This window comes from Phyllostomus hastatus, unplaced genomic scaffold (genome assembly GCF_019186645.2).
Source record: "Phyllostomus hastatus isolate PE091 unplaced genomic scaffold, TTU_PhHast_1.1 phas_contig_64, whole genome shotgun sequence".
In the NCBI taxonomy this organism is placed as follows: Eukaryota; Metazoa; Chordata; class Mammalia; order Chiroptera; family Phyllostomidae; genus Phyllostomus; species Phyllostomus hastatus.
In genome coordinates this window covers 615,467-642,156 of record NW_025333928.1, presented here as the reverse complement: position 1 = coordinate 642,156, position 26,690 = coordinate 615,467, and the positions used below count along the sequence as shown (strand labels likewise).

The 26,690-nt window shown below is 42.2% G+C and overlaps 2 protein-coding genes across 2 annotated transcripts in view; both read right to left on the bottom strand.

Annotated features, from left to right (window-relative positions):
• Positions 1-5,573: 5,573 nt before the first annotated feature.
• On the bottom strand, positions 5,574-14,243 carry UMOD (uromodulin). Its single transcript, XM_045848808.1, is given in 19 exon segments — positions 5,574-5,651; positions 6,158-6,304; positions 6,405-6,420; positions 7,293-7,497; positions 7,500-7,537; positions 8,262-8,374; positions 9,211-9,276; positions 9,279-9,385; positions 9,388-9,454; positions 10,399-10,445; positions 10,448-10,486; positions 10,489-10,527; positions 10,530-10,559; positions 11,744-11,878; positions 11,990-12,023; positions 12,025-12,096; positions 12,098-12,603; positions 12,606-12,736; positions 14,143-14,243. Coding segments are annotated over 19 exon segments (1,971 nt in total).
• A 5,923-nt stretch (positions 14,244-20,166) lies between these two features.
• Positions 20,167-26,690, bottom strand: part of PDILT (protein disulfide isomerase like, testis expressed) — a 57,308-nt gene continuing 50,784 nt past the window's right edge. The window contains exons 8-11 of the mRNA XM_045849303.1: positions 25,717-25,837; positions 23,022-23,200; positions 21,535-21,627; positions 20,167-20,379 (exon numbers count right to left, since the gene is read on the bottom strand). Of these exons, the coding sequence (XP_045705259.1) occupies positions 20,167-20,379; positions 21,535-21,627; positions 23,022-23,200; positions 25,717-25,837 (606 nt within the window). The remainder of the gene's footprint in view (positions 20,380-21,534; positions 21,628-23,021; positions 23,201-25,716; positions 25,838-26,690) is intronic.

Sequence of the window (26,690 nt, the reverse complement as noted above, 5' to 3'; positions counted from 1 at the left end):
ACCCTCACACCAGTCACAGAATGAATTATTTGCTCAGGGAAGAAAGCAAGTCTGTAATAGCAGTTTTTGGTTTTACAGATAATGTGGTCAGCAACCCAATACCAAGGGCAAAGGGAGGTGAGCTCTGGGATGTTAAGGGGTATCAGGGCTCTGTGGCTTTGTTTTCCTGCCCAATAACTGCAGCTGTGTCCCCATGCTGTGTACCCCTCAGGTCACTGGGATCTGCTGCAGCTCATACTACTCACTCCTGCAGGAATGCTCACTGAATCTTTTTCCTCCTCCCAGCTAAAGAAAGCACTTGCCACATCTGGATTCCTCCCCTCTCCAGCAGAGGCCCATCATGAGCTCCCAGCTGCAGAGCTGAGACCATGGCTCATCTGAATCCTTCTCCCTTCTTGACTCCCCTTTTTACTCCTGCTTGCCCTCCTTTAGATTATTTTTATTGAATTTATTGGGGTGACATTGATGAACAAAATTATATAGGTATCAGTGTACAGTTCTAAAATACCGCATCTGTGTATTGAATTGTGTGCTTACCACCCCAAGTCAAGTCTTATTTCATCATCATTCATCCCCCCTTTACTTTTTTTTATCTCCCCCATGCCCCTTCCTTCTGGCAATCACCATATTGTTGTCTGTGCCAATGAGTTTTTTTGTTTCTTTGCTTAACCCCTTCACTTTTCTCACCAAGCTTAGATGTCTTAATGCATGAATCTCTCATGCTTGGTTGTGAGTTGAGCAGGAAATCCTTCAAGGAGAGAGACTGAAGGGATATCTCACATCTACATTCCTCTAATGTCTTCATCATCTATCTTAATCAATGGCATTAATGATTTTATAGGCAGCAAGGACACCTGGTCACCTGGTCATCTAAACTGAAAACCCAGCTCCTTCCTTTCTCCCTCAGTCTTACATTTTTAATAATCACCAAATTTTGCCACTCATCCTTTCAAATATTTCTTGAATCTATCCTTCCTTTTTTTACCCCCACTTCCCTGAACCTAATTCAAACCATAATTATCTCTTACAAGGTTGATTTAACAGATGTCTAATGGGTTTCCCTGTTTTCACTCTTACCACCTTTGATTCTGTTATCTCCCCTTCAACCAGATGCCACAGTATCATCCCTTAGATTCACACCCTCATCCTAGCACTGTCTGCTTCCTGGAACCTAACCCATGTCCACAGCTCCTACCTTGTCTACAGTTTCTCCTACACACATTCTATGCTCCAGTCAATCTGTGGACTCTTCCTTACCTTCAGAACTTTGCATATTTTCTCTGCCTGGATCACTCTACCAAGCTTCTGCTACTTATCAGTTAGGTTCGCCTCTTCCAGGAAGCCTTTCCTATGTTCCACAGGCTTTCTGGGCTGCTCTTCTGTGCTTCTTTGCCTCTCTGAGCTGACTTCAATCACACTCACATACCCACTAATTTATCTGTTTCTCTCTGAAGGCTATAATAAGATCTTTTTGGACAGGGATTGTGTTTTTGCAACTTTATCCAGTACCTAGTACTTGTTGAATAAACAAATTTAAAAAATCACAATGAATGCTTCAGACCCTCTCTTGTGAATAAATCCTCAAATTTAAAATTTAGTACAAATTTTAGTCAAACTTGGTGAAAAGCCACAAAATCCTGCCTCAGGGGCTTTTCACTTGCTCTTCCCACTGTTTGGATTATTCTTCCTCCAATATTCCCTTTGTTTATTCTCTTACTCTCTCAGTCCCTATTTATCAGAGAAACCTTTCCCAACATGTTATGTAAGATAATTCCCCATCATTCTATTACTCTTAGTTTTTTATCCCCCAAAGTGGTTATCACCACGTGACATGTCACATAGTGTTTAAATGTATCCCCCTTTTAAACATAAGCTCCTCACCAGCAAGGTCTCTGTTTTAATTACTTTCTGTTTTCTTGCTGCATATGGAAGTCTTGCCTTGAATTTATGCTCAAAATACCTATTAAATATTGAGCTGTATAACTGATAGAAAACAGAAGGAAAGAAAAAGAAAAGAAACAGAGGAACAAAAGAATAAATGTCATTTTTTCCCCTGGATCTTGTTTTTGGCCCTTGTTTTTAATTTTATTTATGTTCTGTTATACCTGTGTCAGAAAATAATGAATCTGCACATGATCCAGACAGGCACAACTGGCCATGGATTGACTATAAACAAGGCTAGTCCCAGTATTGTTCTCCTATGCAAAACTTTTATGTAAAGGCAGCAAGCTTGAGAATTTGGTGTGTGTTTGGGTGTGATAAGAGGTCCCTAACTCAAGATATGCTGTCCCTGCAGGCTCCAATTGCTGATACACATGTGTAGCTTTCCCTGGGATTAGAAGGCTCTAACAATGTGTCAGGGCCTTAGTTTTTCCTGGAAATCCACAGCTGGAGTCCATGGAAGCAGCTGGTGTAAAGGCAGATATTTCCCATCAGCATCAGTTTTCTTTCACTTGGCAAAGAAGTCCAGATACCTTTGCAATGTCTGGGTTTCCTGGGCCTAGTGACACCTTGGTTCTCAACTGTGCTTCCAAGAATCCTCCAGGAAGCCCCCCTTGCAAAACATTCACTTCTAATGGGGTTAATGGGTCTGTTCTCTGCTGCTGCTGCTGCTGCTGCTGCAGCTCTGTAAAGAAGTCTACATCTTCTGGAATTGGCAGGGTGAAGTGCAATGGAGGGAGGGAGCCCTTGGAATATACCACATACATTACCTCTAAGGATTGTGAGACTCCTGAAGGCAGGGACTGCATCTGTCTGATTAACCAGTGTTCTGTCAGCACCAAGCACAGTGCCTAGCACATTCTGGGTACTCAAATGTTTCTGGAAAAGTGAATGAATCCTGTGAGGGTATCATTACTATCCCTATTGTATAAGCAGTGCCCCCCTGCTGTACCCTCCATTTCTGCAAAGCCTGGTGTACTTGTTAAAATTCTCTTTCTGCTGCCAGATCTTAAGCTCCAGAAGTGTAGGGAGTGTGTCAGATTTGTTCATGTTTTAATTCCAGCAGTTAGTGCATGGTAGAGTCTCAGCAAATATTTCTTGAATAACTAATGAACAATTGGATGAAAAAATGCATAGATGAAGCTTAGAGACATTGTGTATTTTATCTGAAGTCATACAGCAGAACCAGAGTTCACCAGACTGTGAACTCCATTAGGCAGGGATGGAGTCTGTTTTTTTTCACCATGGGATCCTCAGCACCACAAACAATGCCAAGTAAAGTAAGTGCTCAATAAATATTTGCTGAATGAAAAAATGACTTCACTGACTGAGCTTTTTTAATTATTAATTTGCCATACTCTTTAATAAGACAGGGGCCTCATGTGCAAACACATCACAAGTCCCATTTTTGGAGAAAACAGCATTTAAAGACATAGGCTGTTTATTTTTGGTAACAGATTAACGGGGAGAAAATAAGAGCAGGCTCAATGAAGTGTGAGCCCCCTTTCTGCATCATCTCCCCAGCCAGCAGGATGTGACTTGTAGCCACAAAGCACACAATTTTCAGCTGCCAATCATGGAGATATCAGGATCGAGGTAGCCAACAGAAGCAGAGGCAGCCCAACCTTCAGGAGCCCTAAAAAGAAAGTGATTACAGGGCCACTAGTAGCTCTGATGTGCCTTTGTGAAAAACTAGTTTAGGATGCCTTTTCTAGAGTAGCCAGTCAGGAAAGGACACCCTCTCTGGGTTGGTCAGTTAGAAAAGGAAACTTTCTCTTTCTCTTTCTCTTTTTCCAAGAATCAATTGGAAAAGATGTCAATATGGATAGAAAAATAGAAGACAGTACCCTCTCAGGGGGTCAATTTGAAGAAGACAGCCTTTCCTCTGGCACTAGGCTTGGTATCCCATCAAAGAGCAATCTTGTGTAGTGTGCAACCTACTCCACCACCTTTGTGATCCTAGGATATTCACAAAAGACAGGCATCTCTGGACCACCTTGACTTCCCAGCTTCTAGCTTACAGGTACTAGGTTGAACTGACTCAGGTCAAACACTAGGTTGGTGAAACTACCTCCTTGGATCTAGATGCCAGGACACAAAAAGGGCAACAGTGATGAGGATTCATCGAGATCATCAGACAACTCAATGGCCATAAAAATCAAGGTCCATAAGAATGGCACCAGTCCCTGGTCATTGTGGCCAGAGGAGCAGAGAAGCAAAGAAATGGAGAAATAAGGTTCCTTTTTTGTGTTGTGCTCATCCCAGAACTAAGCATGGTGCTTATTATGTAGTACCACTCAACACATATCTCTCATTTGTTAAATGATTCCTAAAGAATATGTTAGAGATGAGCCATGGAATTTCCCCAAGTTGAAGATCTAGAATTTGTTCATGTCTCTTGTGAACAGATCTGCAACAAATATGTGTATATCTGTACATGCATCCATGCAACTTCAGCTGTCTGTATATCTAAATATGCAAATATGAAGGCAGGCATGCATGAAACCTTATGTGCGTGAGCAAACATGTCTGGACCATGCATGTCTTTGTATGTCTGTATGTGCATGCCTGTGCTGTGTGCACATGTGTATTATTGTGGGATAGCACTGGTATATGTGCATATGTACAGCTTCAGGTCCAGGTGTTTCCATAGATACAGTTGCTTCTTCAGAGCTGAGGCCTAGCAGGCTGGCACTCCAGCCCACCTTGGGCCCACAGATAAAAGCCCTGGAGTAAGGTTCTGGTGCACGTCCTTCTTAAAGAAGACATAAACTTCCCCAAGTTTCTGGGAGCAGCTCTGGAACTGTGGCCTGGGCACCTGTAAGGGAGAGAGAAGGATCAGCACAAGGAGAAGGCATGTGGTGGACAAGAAGCCTGGGAGATACTCCACTCAATCTTCTCTTCTCTTTGCAGCCAAAGTAGTCTTTCTGAAACCCCAATCTGATCATGTCCCTGAAAGGTTCATGATCTCCAACTTACTTGCAGGAGAAAAGCCCTAAATCTTAACAAGAACTACAAGGCTCACCTGCCTCAGCTCACATTCCCTCCTCTTCTTTCTGGCCTGCATGGATTTCTCTCAAGTCCTCTAGCAGGCTGGAACCCCCACCACAGGCCCTTTGCTCATTCTCTATCCTATGCCAGGGATTCCCTCCCTCCTTCCCCCTTCCATGACCTCTTCAATTAGTTATCCCTCTCAATTTCCAAAACTCAGCTCCATTCTTATCCAATCCTTTAGAGTGGGTCTTGTTCCCCTATTGTAAGAGCTAAAAATTCCTAATGTATTTTCTTGATGGTATTTAATAAAATTGCAGATCTATATCTATTGCTGTCTGTCTGTCTATCTATCTATCATCTATCTATCTATCTATCTAGATTCTGGTCCATAAGCTCCATGTAAGCTGGGCCCATATCTATTTTTGCTGGCACATAGTAGGCACAAAAACATGTGCAATGAATTAATGAATGAGAACTGGTAACAGAAAGCATATAGTTCACCTCACCCCAAAGAATCTACTTGCTCCAGCTCTTCAGATTCTGATAAAATCCCAAGCACCTGGTTCTGTCCTCCTTCCTTATCTCTGGAAAACATTCCCTGCTGGAAATTTGGGGGTATGAGTGACCCTCTTACCTTTTCACATGATGGGACCCAAGTTCAGGACATGAGATTGGTCTATGATGCCCTTATTGTACAATCTGGTCCTGGGGCAGGTCTGCAGGGACAGAGCAATAAAGAAATTTTCTATGAGGGAGACTGAATGTACCTTGCCAAGGAAAGGCAGTTACACCCCTCAGAGAACATCCCTTCCTCAGGCTTGGGCTCGAAGCTGGGTGAGGCAGGAGTCATCAGGATACCTGACTTCATGCCCATCTCTACCATTTGTTAAATGTATGCCCTTAGGAAAGTCACTTAAATTCTCTGGACCTTTCTCCTCACTAGAAAAAATGACTAGCAGAATGCTAACTTCACACAAATAAGGTGCATGGGGTGCTTTAAAGTGTTAGCTTCTGTTATTAGAAGACAAACTTGCAGATAAGCCAGAGCTGGTACCAGCCTATCATCTTAAGTCTCCTACTAGCCATATCTTGTTGCTCAGAGAAACACAGCAGAAATGTTTGCTTATTGTTTTAGACCACCTTGTGACCACATGTCCTTGGTTTGGGAGACTGGCGAGGGGAAGGACACAGCAAGCAGTCTGAGAGAGAGGAGGTGACTCACAGGTTTGCACTGTTCATTTACGATATCACAGAGATACACTTTACAGTGCCCGTAGGCCAGGTCATGGTTTCCCACAAAACAAAACATCTGGACAGAGAATCGATCCTGAGGTGAGTCCCCATTCCCCAGCACTTGGAAGGTTGAATCCTCAGTACATGGGCATTTGAGATATTTATAGCAGATAACACGATTGGTTAAACTAGCACTCTGGGGTCCGACTTCTTGGGGTCAAGTCTTAGTCTGCCACTTTTGACCTTGGACAACTTAATTAATCTCTATGCCCCAATTTCCCCCTTTGTAAATAGGAAATAATAATTGTAACCCATATCATAATGTAGTTGTGAAGATTGAGTTCATTTTTCAAAGTATGCAGCACACAGTAGGTGCAACATATTCATGCCTCTAGAATAAAAAATATCATTGGAATAGAGTTGAAACTGACCTAAAGTTAGCCCATTCTGATTTTCCAGGAAACAGCATTCAGGAATAATTAGTTATATTTATTGGCTGTCTACTATGTACTTGATATTAATTATGACAATGGCAATTTCTGAGTCCTGAGGGTCACTAGCCAAGCACCAGTGTGTGCCCATCTATATGCATGCATAATTACACTAAAACATGCTTACAAACAGAAACTGAAAATTTCACAGGCAGAGAATCCTGTGTGTGCTGGACTGCATTGGGATATATGGGCAGGTAAATTGGGTGGCTCCCCTCATCCCACCCCACAGTTCAGAACTGATTTAGAAAGTGTAAATTGCACTTGGTAAAATAAAAGCCCTGTGGTTAAGGGCACTCATCTCCTGAATGCCACAGATTGTGGTGTCTAGCATGGCTCTTGGCAGCCCTATGCACTCAACCTGAGCAGGGCCTCCAAGCGTCCCCTCTAGCCACTTTCATTGTCTCTCCATCTGGTCTCCTCCTTATTAGTCCTGTGGCATTCTGACACCTTTCCTAGACTAGTGGTGTTCAACCCAGCTCCCACAATGACCAGGCAGAAGAACACAGGCGTGCCCAGACTTTCTTCCTGCTAACTTTTCAAAACCTTCCAAGTTTTCCACATGTACAGTCTGCTCCTCTTCTAAATCAATTTTTGGTAAAGATACCCTTGAATTTCATCCATGGGTCTTACTTGCCCTGGATAATAAAGTACTTCAAAGGGTCTGTGGTATTGCCACTGGATGTGGCATAGCAGTTGGTCATCAGCAGTACAAAGCAGGACAAATTGCCCCCATCCCACGTGGTGCCCACATAGAGAAAGGTGTTGGTGGATAGAGTAACAGTGGAACCTTGGTAAGGCTGTGTTTAGTCAGAGCTTTGAAAGAGGGCCATTTTCTAGTGAACATTCCTATTCCACCCATGCTGATATTGAGGGTACTGCAGGAGGAAAAGATGTAGTAAGAGAGCCAGAGCTGAGAATAGCAACAGATGAGCTACCTTCTCTAGTCTGGTTCCCGGGCAGTCACTGGCAGTTCTTTGCATTTTTATACAGGAGTAGTACCCACCAACCATTGGTTTGTAAAGTGTAGTGTGTACAAATGGTCACCCTGGGATCTTGCTGAGCTGCAGATTCTGGTTTGGTAGGTCTGGGGTGGAGGGGCTCAAGGTCCTGCATTTCTAACAAGCTCCCAGGTGAAGCTGAAGCTGCTGGTCCACAGACTACATTTTTGGTAACATGCCCACCCCTTGGTGGCCCTTGTCTTCAGGATGTGCAGCAAATAAATTCTCAAGGGAATCACCTAGGTTCTTTCTTTGTCCTCACCTTGGAAATTTAAAAAGATGGGCTATGAGCCCTATAAGCCTAAGTCAGGGTTCTGGCTCTACTTACAGCAGAAAATTGGGGGAGGAATTAAATGGGTTATTTTTAATCCTGTTGAAAACAACCATAGTCATACAAATTTCATAGGATAATCCCTCAAAGGACACTTCAAGACCTATGCCCCAGGAAATAAGGTGCATGAGAAATACTCAGTAACGTGAAATTCCATTTCACAGGTAAGAACTGGGTTATCAGTTTAGACTCAGAGTTGGACTGAGGCAAGAATTCCAGCACATACCAGAGAGAGATCTGTGCATAGGTGTGTTGCTCCTGGGTGCCTACCAGATCTGGGACGTGGCCACATTGCTCCAGGGCACTGCTTGGCCAGGTGATGTTTCACCCAAAAGAGATTTCTTCCCCCAGGCATGTTGCTCACCAGGACCCAGTGCACTTCTCTAAGTATGGTTGGTCCAAAGAACATACAACCACAATCAAGCTTCAAAGTGAAGGTCATAATAGAGTGGTATTTGGAGCCTGATGGCCTAAGTTTGAATTCTAGCTCTGCCACTTACTAGTCTCTGCAACTTTGGGCAAGTTAGTCAACCTTCTCTGAGCTCCCATATCCACACCGCACAATGGTAATAATAATCATACCTACACCCCTTAAGGTGTTCTAAGAGTACAATAAGATGCATTATGTAGAGCACTGAGCACAATACCTGACACACATTCAGCTCTCAGGACATGCTTATTACATATTTTTTAGCTTCAGCATTATTGTCCTGTGATTCATCCTATTCAGAGATTTTTAATTTCATTAAACAACAGAGCTTTAATATTTTCAACAATAAAACCTCATTTGGTACCTAGTATGGGTGAAACTTATGTGTTTCATGCCACAAGCACTCCAAGGCACCTCCTTAAAGACTCTCAAGCTCCAAGAAACATAATTCATAAATCCCTCTTTAATAAACTCCTATTATTTACAGAGGAAAAAAAGAAGCCGAGGTTGAAATGTAGAATATGATTTCCCAAAATCCCATAGCAGGTCTGGCCTGAGAGCCTCCCCTTCTTCCCTCCAGTCCAACCACACTGCCCCTTGGATAAGCCACAGAACTTAATATTTAATTCACATCTGCAGAGCATTATTGCACCTTGAAGAAAGGCAGTATAGTTTTGCAAAACCCATTTCATGGATAACAAGACACCCAAAATAGGGCTATCAACTTCCCAGAGCTATCTGGATTTGGATCTGAGCTCCAGACTTCCTAGCTGGGTTCCTCCAGTGAACAACACCATCTCCAAGTTTCCTCATCCAGTTCCCTGTGGGAGGCAGTTGACAGAGAAGCTGAGGGCTTGGTGGTTAAGGGATTGTAGGGGGCAGCTGGACAGGGGCACTGGGGACCCTCTGTGGCCACACCGGATCATTGGCTGCAGGTAAGACTTCAGGCTGACTTTCATGTCCAGGGGTAGAAGAACCCAAATTTGATGCTGCTGTTGACATCACAAATGATGATATCATCTGCCAGATACTTCTGCATTGTGGAAAAGGTAGGGGAGGGAGGTGAGAAAAGGCATGAGAAGTAGGCATTGAAGTAGGACTGTAAACCAAAAGAGTTTTTTTTCTAGTCACCTGTGAACTGCTCTCCCAGCTTTCATGATCAAAAGTTACCACAGCAACCTTTTGTTCTTTTATGAGCACATGTACGTGTGAGTCCCTGGGCTCCTCCTCCATCAGTGCACTAGAACTTTCCATGACCCTACCTTCCTGCCTTGTGCTGAGGAGCCAGAGGTTCATAGAAACTGAGTAACTTGCCCATAGCACATAGGCTGTAAAAGCCTGAGCTCTTCCTCCTATGCCATGTTTCCTCTCTCAAACATTAAAAAGGCTGAAAACCATGTGTCTAGTCATTATTAATGGTGGAATTTCAAGTTAGTTAATTTCTTCTTCCTTTTTTTTTTGCCTTCTTTCTTTTTCTTTAGGGGAATGGAGGAGGGGAGAGAGAACACTGCTCCAATCACACATTGAGCTCTGAGTCTTTGTGGAGGTTTCTGTCTTAGTTTTCCCAACACCACTGATGTTGACCCTGCCTCCCAGGACCTCCAGGAACAAACAAATCTACTTCTGAACCCAGTGATGACACCAACTGGATGAGAATAATCACTGCTTTGGTTAGGCCCTACTCTTCCCTTCTGTAAAATGGGGAACTATAACCATGCATCACCCTCTTTATTTGAAGCTAACATTTGAATACTTACTATGTGCCAGTCACCACCCCAATCACTTCATACACATTGACTTATTTTATCCTCTTAACAACTAAATGAAGTAGGTATTAATATTTCTCCATTTACAATGGACAAAACTGAGGCACAGCTAGTTATATAACTCACTCAAGCTCATAAAACTAGTAAGTGGTAGAGCAGGAGTTTGAACCAGGCAGTGCTCTAACCCTGTCCCTCACTGGCCAGGACTTACCATCATTACTGTCTCATAGGGGTCATCCCTGGCTGGGGTCACCACATCCAGACTCAGTCACCCCTTTCAAGGAAGCCTGAACATGGTAGTCATGTAAGTACATGAAGACCTTCTCAAAGTGTAAGCCCTGCACTCCAGCCTGTGCTGCAGGAGAGAGAGATCTGAAATGGAAAGGGAAGGCAGGATTAGAGATCTGTGACCACAATTCAGAGGTCCAGCACATCCCCAGAGCCCAGGCCCAGCAGGCTGGTCTAGCCACCAGCTGGAGTGCTCAGAGCAGCCTCCCTTTGATTTTGCTGTGGTCTCATCTTCAGAGTGTTGGAGACATGAGATTAGATTCTAATCTCACTGGATGGATCCAAGTGGCCAAACTTCAGTACCATGTTATTTTAAGTGTGGGGTGCATACAAAAATAGAATGATTTTGGGGTCCTTCACTGTCCCACCATTAAATAACACTGAATCCTAGTAAAACAAAACAACAAACTCAAGGAGCTCATGAGTTGATAGCAATTTCTGCCCATCCTTTCTACATCAAGGAGACTAGCTGCTAATGTTTTTGGTGCTGTATAATTGTTAATTTTCCCTTTAGAACAACAGAGCACAGACCTCAGGCTAAGTGTCTGTGGCATGCATGACATTTGGGTGGATTTTTTAAAACATTTTTTATGGGAGTATTATAAAGCTGTTGGAATTTAACAACTTTTTTCTTTGTATTTTTTTTTACTGTTACTTTCTACATAAAATACATGTTACTTGCCATACATAGGTGTAGTGGTGATCATTAACAATGCAAGTTCACTTAGAAGAAGAAAGATTTAATCAATTTGAAGAAAAATAAGTGAATAATAAAAATCACAGTATAGATAGTACTTGGATAAAGCAAAATTGTAAAGTTGGTATGTAGTAACAAAAATCATGACTGAAGTTTGGGAACTACTATCTACTTCAATCATTGTGTATATAGGGAGGAGGCTTGGAGATGGTCAGGATCTTGCTCACTATCTTGAGCTGATCATTGGAGGTCTGAGCTCAAGAAACCACAGGCTGGTTGCCAGTCTTGCATTCCATGCTGCAGGAATATGGCTCAGGTAGCCTTTGGCCAACAGGTGACATTAGGAGTCTAAAGAAGGCTGGGGGTGAGGTGAAGCTCTGGGAGTTTGTGGTCAACTAAGCAGAGATTCTGGAAGCCCAGAGAGCTTCTTGCTGGTTTTAATGCATATTACTGAACTGGCACTTATGTATCTCCTAGGTTATCCACATACATCTCAGCTCACACACAGGAATGTGTCCCTCCCCTAGCTGCTGACATTTCTCAACACCTATCCCCTTTCCACTGTCCTCACCGCTGCCATTAAAGTGCTGCTTGCACTGGCAGCCCCATCTGCCATTATCCGATATGCAGTCTTCTATCCTGCACTCTTCACACGTCTCCTCCACGGAGCTGGGATTTGCAGGATCACAGTCACACAGACACTCAGCAAGGATGAACCCCAGTATTCCTCAGTGCTCTTCAGAGATGCGGTTTAGAGCTGAGGGGAGAAGCCTGCTCACCTGTGCGGTAAGCTAGATGGCATTTGGCGGGGTGGAATGGGGCTTGGTCAGGTTGTAGACATAGTAGCCACCTGGCGCAGGTCTTCCCTTGAACTGGCGCGTCCCACAGGCATCAGTCCCCACTCCAGTGAGCACAGGCCCTGCGGGCTCACGATGCCCTCACAGTTGGACAGGTGAGTGCCATTGAGCCACAAGGGCACGGTTGTGTTGCAGCGCAGGACAGGCACGCAGGTCTCAGCCGGGCGCCCGCTGCCCTGCCCCACAAAGTGGTACCAGCCGCGCAGGTTCCTGTCACAGATGTAGCCCGCACCGTGCTTGGTACTGCGCCAGTACTGGTCCAAAGTGCAGTGCACCTGGCATGGGTTGGAGCACAGGAGCGCCTCTCCCTAGGCCATGCAAACAAGCCCTGGCCCAAAGGTGCCTGAGGAGCACTCACAGCGCCGCCTGTCCCCTCAGTAGTCCTCAGGGTTCACGCAAGAGTAGTTACCCTGGCTGTTGACACAGGTGGCCAGGGCATGGCAGCTGCTGAGCCCTGGCTCCGCGCTCTTGTCCACATCTGCACAACCGAGCCCAGGCCAGAGTCGGAAGCCCTGGGCACAAACACACATGTAAGAGCTCAGCGTGTTTAAGCAGCTGCTGTTGACAGAGCAGTGTGGGCATCAGGGGTGGCACAATCGTCTAGGTCCACGCACTCGAAGCCATTGCCAGTGAAGCCCACCTAGCAGGAGCACGTCATGGCAGCCCCATCTCCCATGCAGGTAGCATTGCTGTGACATTCAGAGCAGCTTACTGCAGACAGAACAGCCCAGCCTCAGAGTGGAGGCAGCTGGGCCAGATGTCACCCAGAGATTCTCCCGCTTCCTGGAGGGTACCTGTGTTCTTTAACGCTTAGTTCCGAGACGACCCCCTTCCAAAACAAATAAAACCCCTGTGATGATGTCCACATGTCACTTTTAAGCTGTATCTTAAAATATCCACATTCCCATATTCGGAATAATGCAGGGTTCTTGACATTTCCTTAGGATTTAAGTGACTGATGCCCCCCTTTGCCCACATTTGCACATTTTATGCCCTTTAGCCCAGTCTCCTTTGTTTCCTGGTAAACCTTCATTAAGACTCTGTTCACTGTTGCCTCCTCTCTGAAGAGTCTCCCAACTTCTCTTGGGGGTGGCAATCACACTTTGGGCAGTCACATTTTGTGTTTCTCCATTACAAAAATAACAATAAAAATAATGAGCTGTCATTTATCAAGCACTTACTAAATGCTGCTACTAAATGCAGTCTACACTGGTATTTGCACTTTTCATTCATTATATGTTGAATCCTCACCCTAGTGGCCTGTGAGATCACTTTTGTATTCAGCCTTATTTTAAAGATGAAACCCAGGTTCAAAAGGCTCGAACTACTTGTTGGTATGCAGCAGAGCCAGGACACATCCAAGTGGCAGTACCACAGAATTTGTGTGCTTTTAACTATGTCATCACACTGGTATTTACTGTGCCCAAACTACCCCAGCTGCCTTCTTCAGGGAGAAGCTGAAAACAGAATGAGGGCATTGCTCAATCTGATGGAATGACCTCATAAGTGAAAGGCAAGGTATTAGGGAGACACCTGGGTATTTTCAAATCTCTTGTGTGACTGAGCATGTTTCTGACCTTCCAGTAAAGTGCCAGGGGCTTTAGTGGTGTTCTAGACTCCCACCTCTCCATGTGTGGTCCAATGACCACAGCATCAGCATGACCTGGGCGCTTACAGAGATGCAGAGTCTCGGTCCCTACTATTCTTGAGTGAGTTCTGTGTACATTAAAGTATAAAAAAGTGCATGTATCATTAAGATTCTCTTTAACAGAGCCAAATCAAATTATAGTTAAACATTTTAAATACAGTATACAGTTGGCTTATAATTTCCCCTCATGTTAATGAAGCTCTTTCAAATATTTCTAATTTTTTAAATCTAAGTGTGGGTAATAGTTTTTACTAATGGTTTAACACCTTTTATAGGTTAAAAGCCTAAGTGTGTTGGTTTTGATGAAAACTGTAAGTTATAATAAATCTATTTTTAAGTGTAAAAATGCACTTAAAATAAAAGTTATTTGAATCCCATGTGTGACAGGAGAAGGATGGAGACACTTCTGCAGAGGATGGTATTGCCCCCATCCCCAACACACACACACACACACACACACACCACCTACTTGCTTCCAAGGAGTCAATAGCTTCAGTTATAATGACCACCCAAGAGATTACCACCACCATCATCTGCATTGAAGTCAGAGCAAAAAGCCGTCCCATTTTTTCTGGTCTTCCTTCACAGCTACTTCTAGTTAAGAGAAGACTTGTTCAAAGGCAAGGACAAGTAAACCCCTTGTGGTTTCTTTCCCTGATGCCTAAAGTTCTATGAATAGAGATGGGTGAGACAAATGCATGTTCTGACTGCTCTCACCAGAGCCAGAGAATGCTTTCGATGTGCACTGTATAATTCCAGGAGATGTCATGTGTATGAGCTACAAAAATTGTGCAGTGCTGTAGCCCTTGCTTTGGTGGAGTTTCCCTCTCTGTGATCTCACTCTTACTCTTACCCACTTCCCAGCCTTGACTATCTCAGTCTTGGTTCATTTAAAAAAACTGAGTGTTATTTATGGCTGATATGGCTTAGTGGATTGAGTGCCAGACTGCAAAGCAAAAGGTCTCTGGTTCAATTTCCAGTCAAGGTGCATGCCTGTGTTACAGACCAGGTCCCCAGAAGACAGCATGTGAGAAGCAACCACACATTGATTTTTCCCTCTCTTTCTTCCTCCACTCCCCTCTCTCTGAAAATAAATAAATAAAATCTTTAAAAAGAAGAACCGAGTGTCTCCTTTGGAACAGGAAGCAGTAAAATGTTCTGAATTCATCACTTTACTGGAGGTAGCTTTGATTTTTAACACTCAATTCTTGATCTCCTGCGGAGAAACTTTCAAGATGTCCAGATTCATTCATTCATTTAGCAAACATTTATTGAGTAGCTACTGCATGTAAAACACACCAAGAAAAACAGTGAACAGAACAGATAATGTCCCTGACCTCAAGCAACTCACATATTGTAAAGAAGTGACTTAAGAGGTGATTAACCTTCACAAGCATTGTAACATTTTGAGAGTGGTCCCTTATTTAATCCTACATGAGTACTACTATTACCGTAATTTTTGCAGCAGCAAAATTGGGTAGCATGGTGGTTATAAATATGGGGTTTGGAGCCTGCACCAGGATTCAAATATCTGTTTTGTCAGTCACTAGCAGTGCAACATTGAGCAACTCACTAAGACTCAGTTTCCTCATTTATGAAATAGGGATCATTGCTTCCACAAACCAAGTGACTATGATGAGCCAGGATATTTGAAGAAGTCCTCAAAAAAACTTAGGTTCTAGATTAGTGTTTCCTAAGCTTTTATGACCATGATCTGCTATAGAGGAGGTATTTTATGCCATGTTCCAGTGCATGTGCGTGCATTAGCACACACATGCACGTGCAAGCATGCGTGCCAAATAAAAGTTTTATAAAGCATTTCTTATCATTACTGTGCACATTGCTTGCTGACATATTGTATTTATTTAAAAGAAAATCCTGGATATAATCACAGATAATTTCATTACCTGCTAATGGTTTGATCTATAGTTTGAAAAATGCTATGGTGGGTAATAACTGAATACATATTGCTGTCACAGGTATTAACTAAAATGATATATGCAAAGCAGGACCCAGCACATTCCAACTACTCTTGTGCACTACTGTATCATTCCGAGTGCCTAGTACATAGTAGGCACTTAATATTTGATGAAGGTGTGAAAAAAGTCATAGTCATTGTAATTAGGAAATTGTAAGCTCAAAGAAAGGTAGATTGACTTACAAAGAATTGTGAAGCCAATAGGCAGCAGAGCGATGACTTAATCTAGGTCTGACACAGTGTTCAGTCTCTTAATTTTCTGTCCCTCCTTTCCCAAACAGAATGGAATCCAACAGAAGACTATGTAGGGGAGAAGTGACTAGGAGAAGAGAAACCTGCAGGTAGTCTTACCTGAAAGTAATCTGTTTACAAGTGTGTACTCATATATACATCTGCCCTTGTCTGGATTTCTCTTCTCCAATTATTCTACAGTTCTGTTTCTTGAGATTGTTTTCTTGGGGGGTGGAATATTTTCCCCTTTTGGCATAGTGTTTTCCGTTTCTAGGCTGTGAGATTGCTTTCAAATGAATGACACCCAGGGTGGGGGCAGTCACACTTTTGCCCACAAATACAAGACCTCTATTTTGCAACTTTTAGCACCCAGAGATTCCTTAGTTAGTAATTAACTGGGAAAGCAGCACCAAGGTACCAAGGTTTTTCTTGGGCGTTGACAAGAATGAAGTGGACCCAAGCACACAGAGGCCAGTATTTGAAGCTAGGCTGCTTCAGGAGAATAGTGGTGTTCATTACCCCCACTAGGACATGTACCTGTGACCACTATGGTTCCCTGTCATCCTGGAGAGGGCACCCTTCCGAAGCATCCAAATCTTCATGGGTCCTGACGTGAGCAGGAGAGGAGCTGAAAATAACTGGAAGTCAGAGGCAGAAAGAAATTCAGACATCATGGGACCAGGCCTATTTTATGAAACAAGAAATCTGAGTTTCCATGAGGGAAGGTTCTTTGGCAGTTGGAAAACTTCATGATCAAATTGGCTTTAGAGTCAGTCCATCTGAATCCTGATCAGCCATTTATTGCCTGTCCTTCTTTCTCACCCTCACTTACCTGCTTTCCACTTTTCTCTTAGCCACTGGAGTGTTATCATCTACTAGTTCCTTCTACAGATACCCTTTTTGGATCTCCACATTTCCTCCAGCCACCACCCAATTTTCCACCCTTTCACACCAAATGTCTCAAAAGATTTTCCTGCAAACTGAACACTTTAATTCACACTGATTTGCTTTCTGAACTGAAACTCTGTTGACATTGCTCACCAAGATCACCAAAGATAGCTTTATTGCCAAATTCAATCATTATTTACCTCTTTATCTTACTAGAGAAGTGCTCAAAAAATAGTTGCTTTTGAATGAAACTTACTCAGCAGTTTCTATTTTATTAAAAGTTTTCTTTCAACTTTTAAAAATGGGTTAGAGACTTGATCTTAGTAATTTTGATAGCTGTCACTGAGATCCTCTCTTGAGTAAGATACTGTGCCACGTGTTTTTACATTTCATTGTATGAAAACACAGGGACAGAGAAGATTGTAGTTCAGAGAGGTTGAGGCAGTTCCCCAAGTTTGCACAGTTAGCTAGTGTTAAATCCATACTAAAGCTCAAATGTCATTCATATATATCCCTATGATGTATTGCACTCCTTGGAGTGAAGAACATACTATGCCCAGTTATGAAAGAGACTTATAGGGATAAGTGGTTTTAGATCTTGAAAGAGTGAAGGTTTTAAAAAAAATTGATCAAATTTTACTTGAATAAGAATGAAAAAAAAGAACCATAAAAGTAAAGATCATTTTAAATAGCCAGAAGTTTCACATATTCCTAGTTTTTAAAAAAAGTTGAATTTTGACTAAAATATCATTTAATGTGTTGTTAAATCCTTTTCTGATTCTAACTCAGATTTTCTACACTACCACAGTTATCATGCTTATAATATGGGTATAATTTTTATATCCAACAGTGTAAATAAAGATTAGCATGACATAAAAAAAAGAAATAAAAAAATTGATCAAACTGAACACAACAAATTTTTGTAAGAGATGTGTGTTGGGAGAAAGCAGAAAGCTAGGGGAGAAGACCCTCCCAATTGAAGGGTATCATCTGGCCCACCTACATATCCTGCTCATCTCAATCAGAGTCCTCATTTCCTGAGGTCCCTGTTACACCTGAGGGACCTGCAGGTAGCATACATTATCCATCTTGTGATCAGTCAGACTCTGTTTCACATGATTTTTGTCCTAGAAGTCCCTATGTACCCTTCCTTCAACCAGAAGCCACATGGCCTTGAGGCTGAGGCAAGTGAGTTTTGCATCAAGTCACATGACCTTAAGGCTGAGGCAGGTAAGTCTTGCATCATGCCCTAAATACTAACACCTACCCCTTTCAGAACATCTGGCTCAGACAAGTTCCAAGAATCCCAGTCTGTTCCCTACCTCACCTGGATGTGAACAGGCCAGCTTCATGGTGGGAATGGTGCGGGAACTGGCTCTGGAGGCCTGAAAGAGCACAGACAGCCTTTGCCATACATGGCAGGTGAAAAGTGAAGAGACTTGGAAGGCTTGTAGAGATGTTGGTTCCTAAAATAATACACCCCTCCTCTTTCCACAAGAATGTCTATTATTACTTGGCTGAAACAAACGTCACAAATGAACAGCATGAGATTGTTTCAGCTGAATAATGATCTCCAAATATATCTATATCCTAATCTCTAGAACTGTGAAAAGGAACTTTGAGGATATGATTAATTTCAGGATCTTGGGATGAAAAGGCTATCTGGGCAGGCCTAAAGCAATCACAGTGGTGCTTCCAAGGAGATGAGGGAGGAATTAGAGCCAGAGGAATCAGGAGATGTGAAGGAGGAAACAAGAAATCAGAGTGATTCAAGGAAGAAACCATGAGCCAAGGAATGCTGGCTGCCTCCAGCAGCTAGAAAAAAACATGTCATGGAACTCTGCCAGAGGGACCAGCTCTGATGACACCTTTAGTTCAGCTGTTGATTTCTGGCCTCCACAGCTGTAAAAGAATACATTTGTGTTATTGTGAGCCACTAAATTTGTGCTAATCTGTCAGAGAAATATTAGGAAACTAATACAGAATCTAATGTGGGTATGAGGACACAACTGTCAGCACCTCTCCCTTTTTGGATGAGTGAAATCATGCGTCTCAGAGATAGAGTGCTGCTTCCTGTAGAAATTCATTTAATCCATGACTACTTATCAAACATCAGCTGTATCTAAGCAGAGTTCTAGGCTGGGGAATGCAGTGAGGAAGAAAATATAGGTCTGCTCTCCTGGGGCTTACATTCCAGTGGGTGATAGACTAGTGATCAGCAAAATAATGTGGTGTTTTCACATACAGTCATCTAGGAAGGCCTCTTGGAGGTGGTGATATTTGGAGTGAGATTTAAAGGATAAAAAGGACTCAGTTGCATAAAGATCTGGGGAGGATAGTATATTATGTGTGCATTTAGGCAGAAGAAATAACCACAAAGAGAGAGAGAATTTGAATTTTTCAAAAAATAGGCTGAAGCCTAGAAAATGAGAGGGAGGGAGTAGGAGATCTGTAGAATCAGAACTTTTCTGGACCTTGGAGACATGATATAAGCAGACTGGGTTTTATTTTAACAGCAATGAAGATGCCATTAGAGGTTTAAAACAAGGTGGTATTGTAAACCTTCCTGGCTGTGGCTTTTAAAAAGATCACTTCAGCAATGTTATGGAGTATGGACATTGGAGTAGGGGGGGAGGGGAAGGTACAGAGTGGGAGTAAAGTAACTCATTAGAGACTATTGCAGCTGAGAACAGTGAGTGGAGATGGAGTGAAGTAGAGGTAGTCACATGGACTAACGAAGTTACTCTTCCAGTAGTCAAAGGAAAAATGAGATTTGAGAATTATCCTAAGACATTACTGCTTAAGAGACTAGGTCATTTATTGAGATATGGAAAAGTGAGTATATTTTGGGGGTTGGATCCCTTTATTACTGTGCCAAAATGCAGTGTAAAATAAATAAATTCACCTCATTTGAAAGTTTTAGCCAAATTCTGGAGACCTCAACCTGGTATAGGTGATGTGTGCACAGTGATTAAATGCAAAGTTTGTGGAGTGAGATTACCTGGGACCACATCTTAAGGTATGATCTTGGTTGGTTGCTTAACCTCTCTTTGCCTCAGTTTCCTCATCTGTAAAATAAGGATAATGAAACCCAGCTCCCAGTGATGTTGTAAGAACTAGATAATGCTCAGCCTGTTGTAATACTCATTAGAATGTTGCTCTCATGGTTTCCCTTTCAGTCCCATCTGAATTCCAGGCCATATAGCTCCTCCAAAGCTGCACCAACCAGACAAACTATAATGAGTAAAACAGAACAGAGGACATTCAGAGTCTTTTATTACTCAGCCTCTACCCACCCATCACAGTGAGATATAATTTTATTGGAGTAGATCCACTTAGAAAATGATTCCAGAACCTGGAAAATGGCATCTTCCTTCCTGGTGTTAGAAAAGCTACAATTCTTCCTTGATTTCTGGTTTCTTCTCTTGTCTTGGTGGTCCCTTTGGGTTAGCCACCTCCTCATCCTCCTCCTTAACTGTTTCCTTCTGCCTAACTGGCTCTTTCAGCTCAGCCACATTCTTTTGCTCAGGTGACTTCTGTTCAGGTAACTCTTCTTTAGCTAATACCTCCTCTTCTATCACTTCATTTTGCTCAACAGACATTATCTATTCAAGAAAATAAAGGAGGGAAGGAAGGAAATACATAAAGGGGCAATAAATATGTGATAATCGTGATGGTAATTGCCAAGCCTTCTTTTTCTGGAATTATCCAAAGATCCATTTGCCTTGGATGGGAAAGTGCCTAACTGGTTTTGCCACTCTAGTAAGAGGACCTTTGAGAATTACCCTTCCTCCACTCTCAGTCCACATGTCTGGCTGTCCCATAATTAGCTCCAGAACTGAGTTTGTGACCCAGTAGCTAATGAGGTACTTGTCCAGGACATTTGCTATGTCTACTGAGAAGTAGGTACTTTCTAAGCTAGGAGGATATTAGTTTGGAGCTATGGGGCAATCTTTGATGCTCAATGTAAAAGTAATGGCTTGGAAATGAAGCCAACATAGAGGAACATAGTACAGTGATACGGAGACACAAAACAAGTTTTAGCTTCTGGATCTATCTATGCCTAATGTTCTGCCAGTTATGTGGGAAAAATTCACATTGTTGTTTAAGCCAAAGAAGAGTGTTTCTTTTTTTTTCTTTTTTTAATTGTATTTTAATCATTGTTCAAGTACAGTTTTCTCCCTTTTACTCCCAATCCCGCCCACCTTCCCAACCCTCCCCACTTTCCTCCCATTACCACCCTCCCTCTAGTTTTTGTCCATGTGTCCTTTAAATTTGTTCCCGTGAACCCTTCCCATTGTCCCCTGAAATTCCCAGAAGAGTGTTTCTAACATTAGTAACAGAAAGGTCCTAATACAGATGGCACCATCCAATAGATAGCCTCACTGAAACCTGAATAAGATTAACAGAGAATGGGGATTGTTATCTTATTCCTCGGGGGGAATAATGTTGTCAGAGAGCAGGATCCCATCAAGACATCTGGTTAGCTACTTCAGAACAGTAGACTCAGAGAAGCAGCCTTAGGGGTTGTATGAGAACTAAGAGCCTTTGCTATTCTCAATGTTTCTAAAGTCTTCTATTTCTGCTTCCTTGTAGTAGGTGCCCTTGAAGTAAAGTCATCAAAACTGTATGGTTGTTCATCCTCAATTATTTCTAGAGAACACAAGATTATGGGATCCTTGGCACACACTTTCTTGGTCTATTGAGTTCTTAATTCTGTGTGGGACAGAATAATCCAGGGTTTTGCTGTTTTGCTTTACCTCATCTATGCCATCCTCAATCCTTCTCTTGACCTGACTTTCCAGGAAGCTAGAAAAGCCTTCCATGGTATATTCTCCCTTATATAGCACAACCTAGGAAGAAAATGAAACAGAGTCAAAATGATAGCCCTTTCCTAAAAAATACTCAGGTATTGCTACACAGATAAATCCAGGGTCAAATTCTTAATAACCTGATTATAATGGGCAGGTTCCTTAACCTCTCTAAGATTCCATCACCATGGCTCTATAATAAAGATAATAAAAATTTCTCAGAGTAGGGATTATGGGGCCACATTGTCAGAGCTCAAACTGTGGTTTCATCACTTAATAGTGTGGCCTGGTTGCTTAACCTCTCTCTGACTCAGTTTCCTTACCTATATTATAAAGATCATAACAGTACCTATTTGATAGTGTTATTAGAGGATTTAATGAGTTCCTGTATAAAAAGCATTTAAAACAGTGCCTGACTCACAGTGAGTGCTATTTGTGTTTGCTATTATTATTATTACAAGAAGAATAAGAATAGTTATTTTACAAAGCATGTAGTACATGTTTGTTGCTCAGCTATCACTACTGTCCTTCTGCCCCTTTCTCTTAAAGTCTTTAAAAAGTTTAGGAAGCCACTTACTTCCCACTGGTTGTCTAAACCATATGTCAGATAACTGAAAATCTGCAACAGAACAAACTTCTCAGCCTAGCCTCATTTTCCACAACTCCTCCCACATGTATATTCAATACCAGGAGGATGGCATGTCCTTCACAGGGCTGTGGCCACCCTTCTGCTCACCTTTTTATTCTTATTATACTCCCTACCTATAATTAACATCCCTCTCCTAATATAATTTATATCTTTACCACATTTCAAAATTTCATGTCTGCATGAAGACTTCCAGCTCTCCATAATCTGTTCTCTCTAATTCCAATTGCATTTGGAGATTGACCTACATCATGACTCCCCGATACTCAGTCAGACTCTTCTAGGGAGCAGGCACCTTGGCTTATAATTCTTTTATTGACAGCCACCCCACTAACCCAAGCAGCATGGAGAGTGTGTTCCCTGAACACTGACGACATTTGCTTAGCATAGTGCCAAAGTGTCAAAGACATTGGTTGTTTTTCTATCATGCATTATTTTTTTTTATTTCAGTAGCACACCATCCCCAATATTCACATGGCAATTTCCCCCATATAGTCTGGGTACCAGAGGGAATCATGGAACCCAGGCCTGACCAATCCAATACCCAAAACCACTTGGCTACAGTGATTGGGTCAGGTATGAGCAGTGAATTTAAGCTGGACCCAATGACTTACATCTTGGGACTTTTGTGAAATCCAATGGAAAACACTCTAAATTGAACAGGAGAGGATAATAGAGCCTAGAGCTGAGTATGAAGCTGGTTAGGTAGAAGGCAGAACCAGCATAGGGAGAAATTGTGTTTGTGATAATAACAATCAGATTTTATTATAACTGTTCAGGAACCCCTTACTTGTTTTGAGTTGGCAGGGAAGAGCCTGAAGAAGGGATACCGGTCCAGATACATCAACTGAATATCGTTTGCAGTGATGTCAATTTTGGCAATTGTGACTGTGGAGTGGTTTTGATACTTTATGCCTAAATCCTCCAACATGGGAAACAGTGTCCTGCACTTGCTAGACCAGGGTGCATCTGCAAAAGAAGGGGCATGGCTTAGACTCACACTGATAGAGAGTACTCTGTAAACATTGGCACTGTATTCGACAACTTTGAAATGTTTCAACAGCTTTGAAATTTACACCTTCTCTTTCATTTAATAGTGTGTCAGATCATTTGACATCTCAAACATGTAACCTGATCATTATTAAAGACATTAGGAAAAAGTTAACCTCATTCCTTTCACTAAGGCACTGACACATTTAGCACATTTTCTTCCATTGTTTGTTTTCTCTAACATAGATTTCCACTCCATTTGAAGAAGAAAACCAAGAAAACTATTTATGCTAGATGATTCCTTGTATTCTGCCAGAGAGAGAGAGAGAGAGAGAGAGAGAGAGAGAGAGAGAGAGAGAGAGAGAGAGAGAGAGAGAGAGAGAGAGAGAGAGGGAGAGAGAGGGAGAAAACACAAGAGTTTCCCTAGTTCAAGGTCACCCAATTGATTAGGGAGAGTAAGTGTGATTTACAGAGGCTGCTTTGTTTTGTGACCATTATACCTTCCAGTACAGTGGAGGACACTGCCAAAGAAGTGAAGAGGAAATTGTAATCAGCAAGTCTACCTATGAAAAAGGGTACTGGACTTCTTTACAAACAATTCCTTGAGTTTTGAGTCTAGCCTAGGTACCTAGCCCTCTGGAGAGAAATCAGGGACCAGCTTCAATACAGAGAAAAAATCATACTTTGCCTTCTGTCACTCCATTAAAATTTCTTTACTGTGTAAAGAGTGACCTCAATGGCCCCATACACCCTACAGCTGGATGATCATCCCTCCATTTTCAAGCCAAGTGCCTCCAGGATCACCAGGACCAGCAGCACCTCTGCACCTCCTCCAGAGCCCACTGGGCCCTGGGTTGTAACAGGAGCAGAAAGGAGCAGAACAGTTGCAGTCCCAGGGGACCAAACTCACAGTCCTGTTTCTAAGAAAACAAGGCTGTTTTTGCCTTTTACCAGAACCAAATAAGCATTCTCATAACTCCAGCTGTCGGGTAAGTACAGAGAGTCTGCTTCAGATTCTCATTTAAAGACAGTAGGTCATGGTTATTCGGACATGAAGACTTTAAACTCCTCATGCTGTGGCTGAGTCCATTTCCATGAGATTTTGAAAGGACTTCAAGATAAACATCAGCCCTTGTTTCACCCCACAGGAAGTGACTGCATTAGAACTTGCTTAAACTTCTTCCTTTGCAACTTATTGTATAAACTGGGATAAGGTAATTAACCTCTCTGAGGCTAGGTTCCCTGATCTGTGTCTTGGGAATATCCACTGAACCTTCCTAAGAAGCTTGTTTTGAGGAGAAAATGACAAGTGTGTAAATAACAAACTCATGCCTGGCTCATTGTAAGTGCTTGGTAAATGGAAACTTCATCTGCTAAAGGAATATATTAAGTACCTTTACTGTGTCTCAGTAAAGACAGGAGAGGAGGTACCAGCCTTGGATGTCACATTCAAGTCAGAAACAGTGGGGAAAGGGCAATAGTTTTTAGATGACCACAGGAAATAATTATAACAAAAGGAATCATAACAGTAATAATAGCTGTTATTTATCAAGTGCTTATAATATGCTAGACATTTTATAAGTTCTTTTCATGAATTATTTGAGTCCCCAAAATGGCCACACTAACTCAAGTAGGTTAAATACAGGCCATTCAGTCAGTTAAAAATCAGAACTATGCTGAATACTGCAGTTACCAGTGTAGGCACTAGAGTCAGGCTACCTAGGTTCCAACTCCAGTTCTAGCACTTACTAGCTACCTAAATTTGGAAAAGTTCTTCACCTCTCTGGGTTTCTGTTTAGTCATCTGTAAAGTGGGAATAATAACAGCAATCAAAAAACCATGGTACATTTACACAATGGAATTCTATGAAGCAGAAAGAAAGAAGGATCTCCTACCCTTCATGACAGCATGGATGGAACTGGAAAGCATGATGCTAAGCGAAATAAGCTAGACAGTGAAAGACAAATACCATATGATCTCACCTTTAACAGGAACCTAAACAACAAAACAAAGAAACAAGCAAAATATAATCAAAAACACTGAAATTGAGAACCGGCTGACAGCGACCAGAGGAGAGAGGGGAGGGAATTTCAGGAAAAAGCATTAAGGCTTTGCAGGAACAAGTATAAGGGACACATGGATAATAACAAGGGGGGTGTGGAAATGGGAGGGAGATGGGGAAGGCTGGGGGTGGGTCAGAATGGGGGGGAAGGCAGACAACTGTATTTGAAGAACAATTAAAATAAAAAAAAAACACTTAAAAAATATCCACTAGCATGGTGTATGAGGAAGGTATTCGACACATTCCAAGAATTTAACTTGAGGGCACAGTTACATTGTAGCTGATAGTATCTTGACCCAAACTCTATCTGTCTGTGGACCATCCCAGCATCATGCTTAGATTTGGGAGATTTTTGTGCTCAAGAATTTAGAAGCAACACTTGAAAAGTAACATCAGGGCTATTGCCTTCTGTGGCCTCTGTGGAGATACTTACAGAACATAACAAAAACGTCTCTTTTCTTGTCAAAGACAATGAGGTTGAAGTTCTTCCCAACAAGCTGCTTAACTGGCCCCTGGTCCCAATATTTTGGGACCTCTTCACTGGATTGATGATTCTAAAATTAAAATATGAGAGGTGTAATAGTCTCCAGAAGAGGGTTGGCAGCCCCATTTTTTCCACCCCCCACTCCTGCCCTGACTGGAAACAATGGGACATTTGCTCTTGTTTTTAGGAAAGCCTTGGGGAAGAGCATGTGATGTTGAGGTCAATCATGAGCTTGATGTCAAACTCAATTGTCCAGGACAAATGGGGATCAGAGGGCTAAGGAGGAGGCCAGGTTCCAATCTGGGATGGAGTTTATCATTTTCAATATATGATTCTTTTAATTCTTAGATGAAAGCTAGGTTCATGTCTTTAATATATTGAGAGTTTGTTCTCCCCATAAAAAATTAGCTGTCCTCAATAACATCCAGAATCAATGCTAAGATAATTTACATGACCTATCTTATCACACTTTGGTTTCTGCCAGCCCCTCCAAGCTCATTGCCCTTTTTCTTTGCTTTCTTCAGCCACACTGGTCTTATATTTACCCAAAGGGTTAGTTTTCCTCCTGCTCCAGGCCTTTGCTTGTGATGTTCTTCTGCTTGGAAAGCCTCCACCACTTCTGATGCCTCTGCTCCCTTTTCTAACTAGTTAATTCACATTTATCCTTTATAATGACCTCAAGGGAAAAGTTCCCTGACTTTTCCTGAGGCTAGCTCAGCTCATGCTATCACACATCCTAATAACACTTGGTACTGATCCTTTTATCCCTTATTCAACATTATCATTTATATTTCTTTTCCTGGTTATTTAATTAACGTGTCTCCACCACACTAGACAGATGTCACAAGGTACATTTCTTTCCTCATCATTGAGTATCCAGTGCTGGGTATATAGTCAGAACTCAATAAATAGTTTGTGAGTGA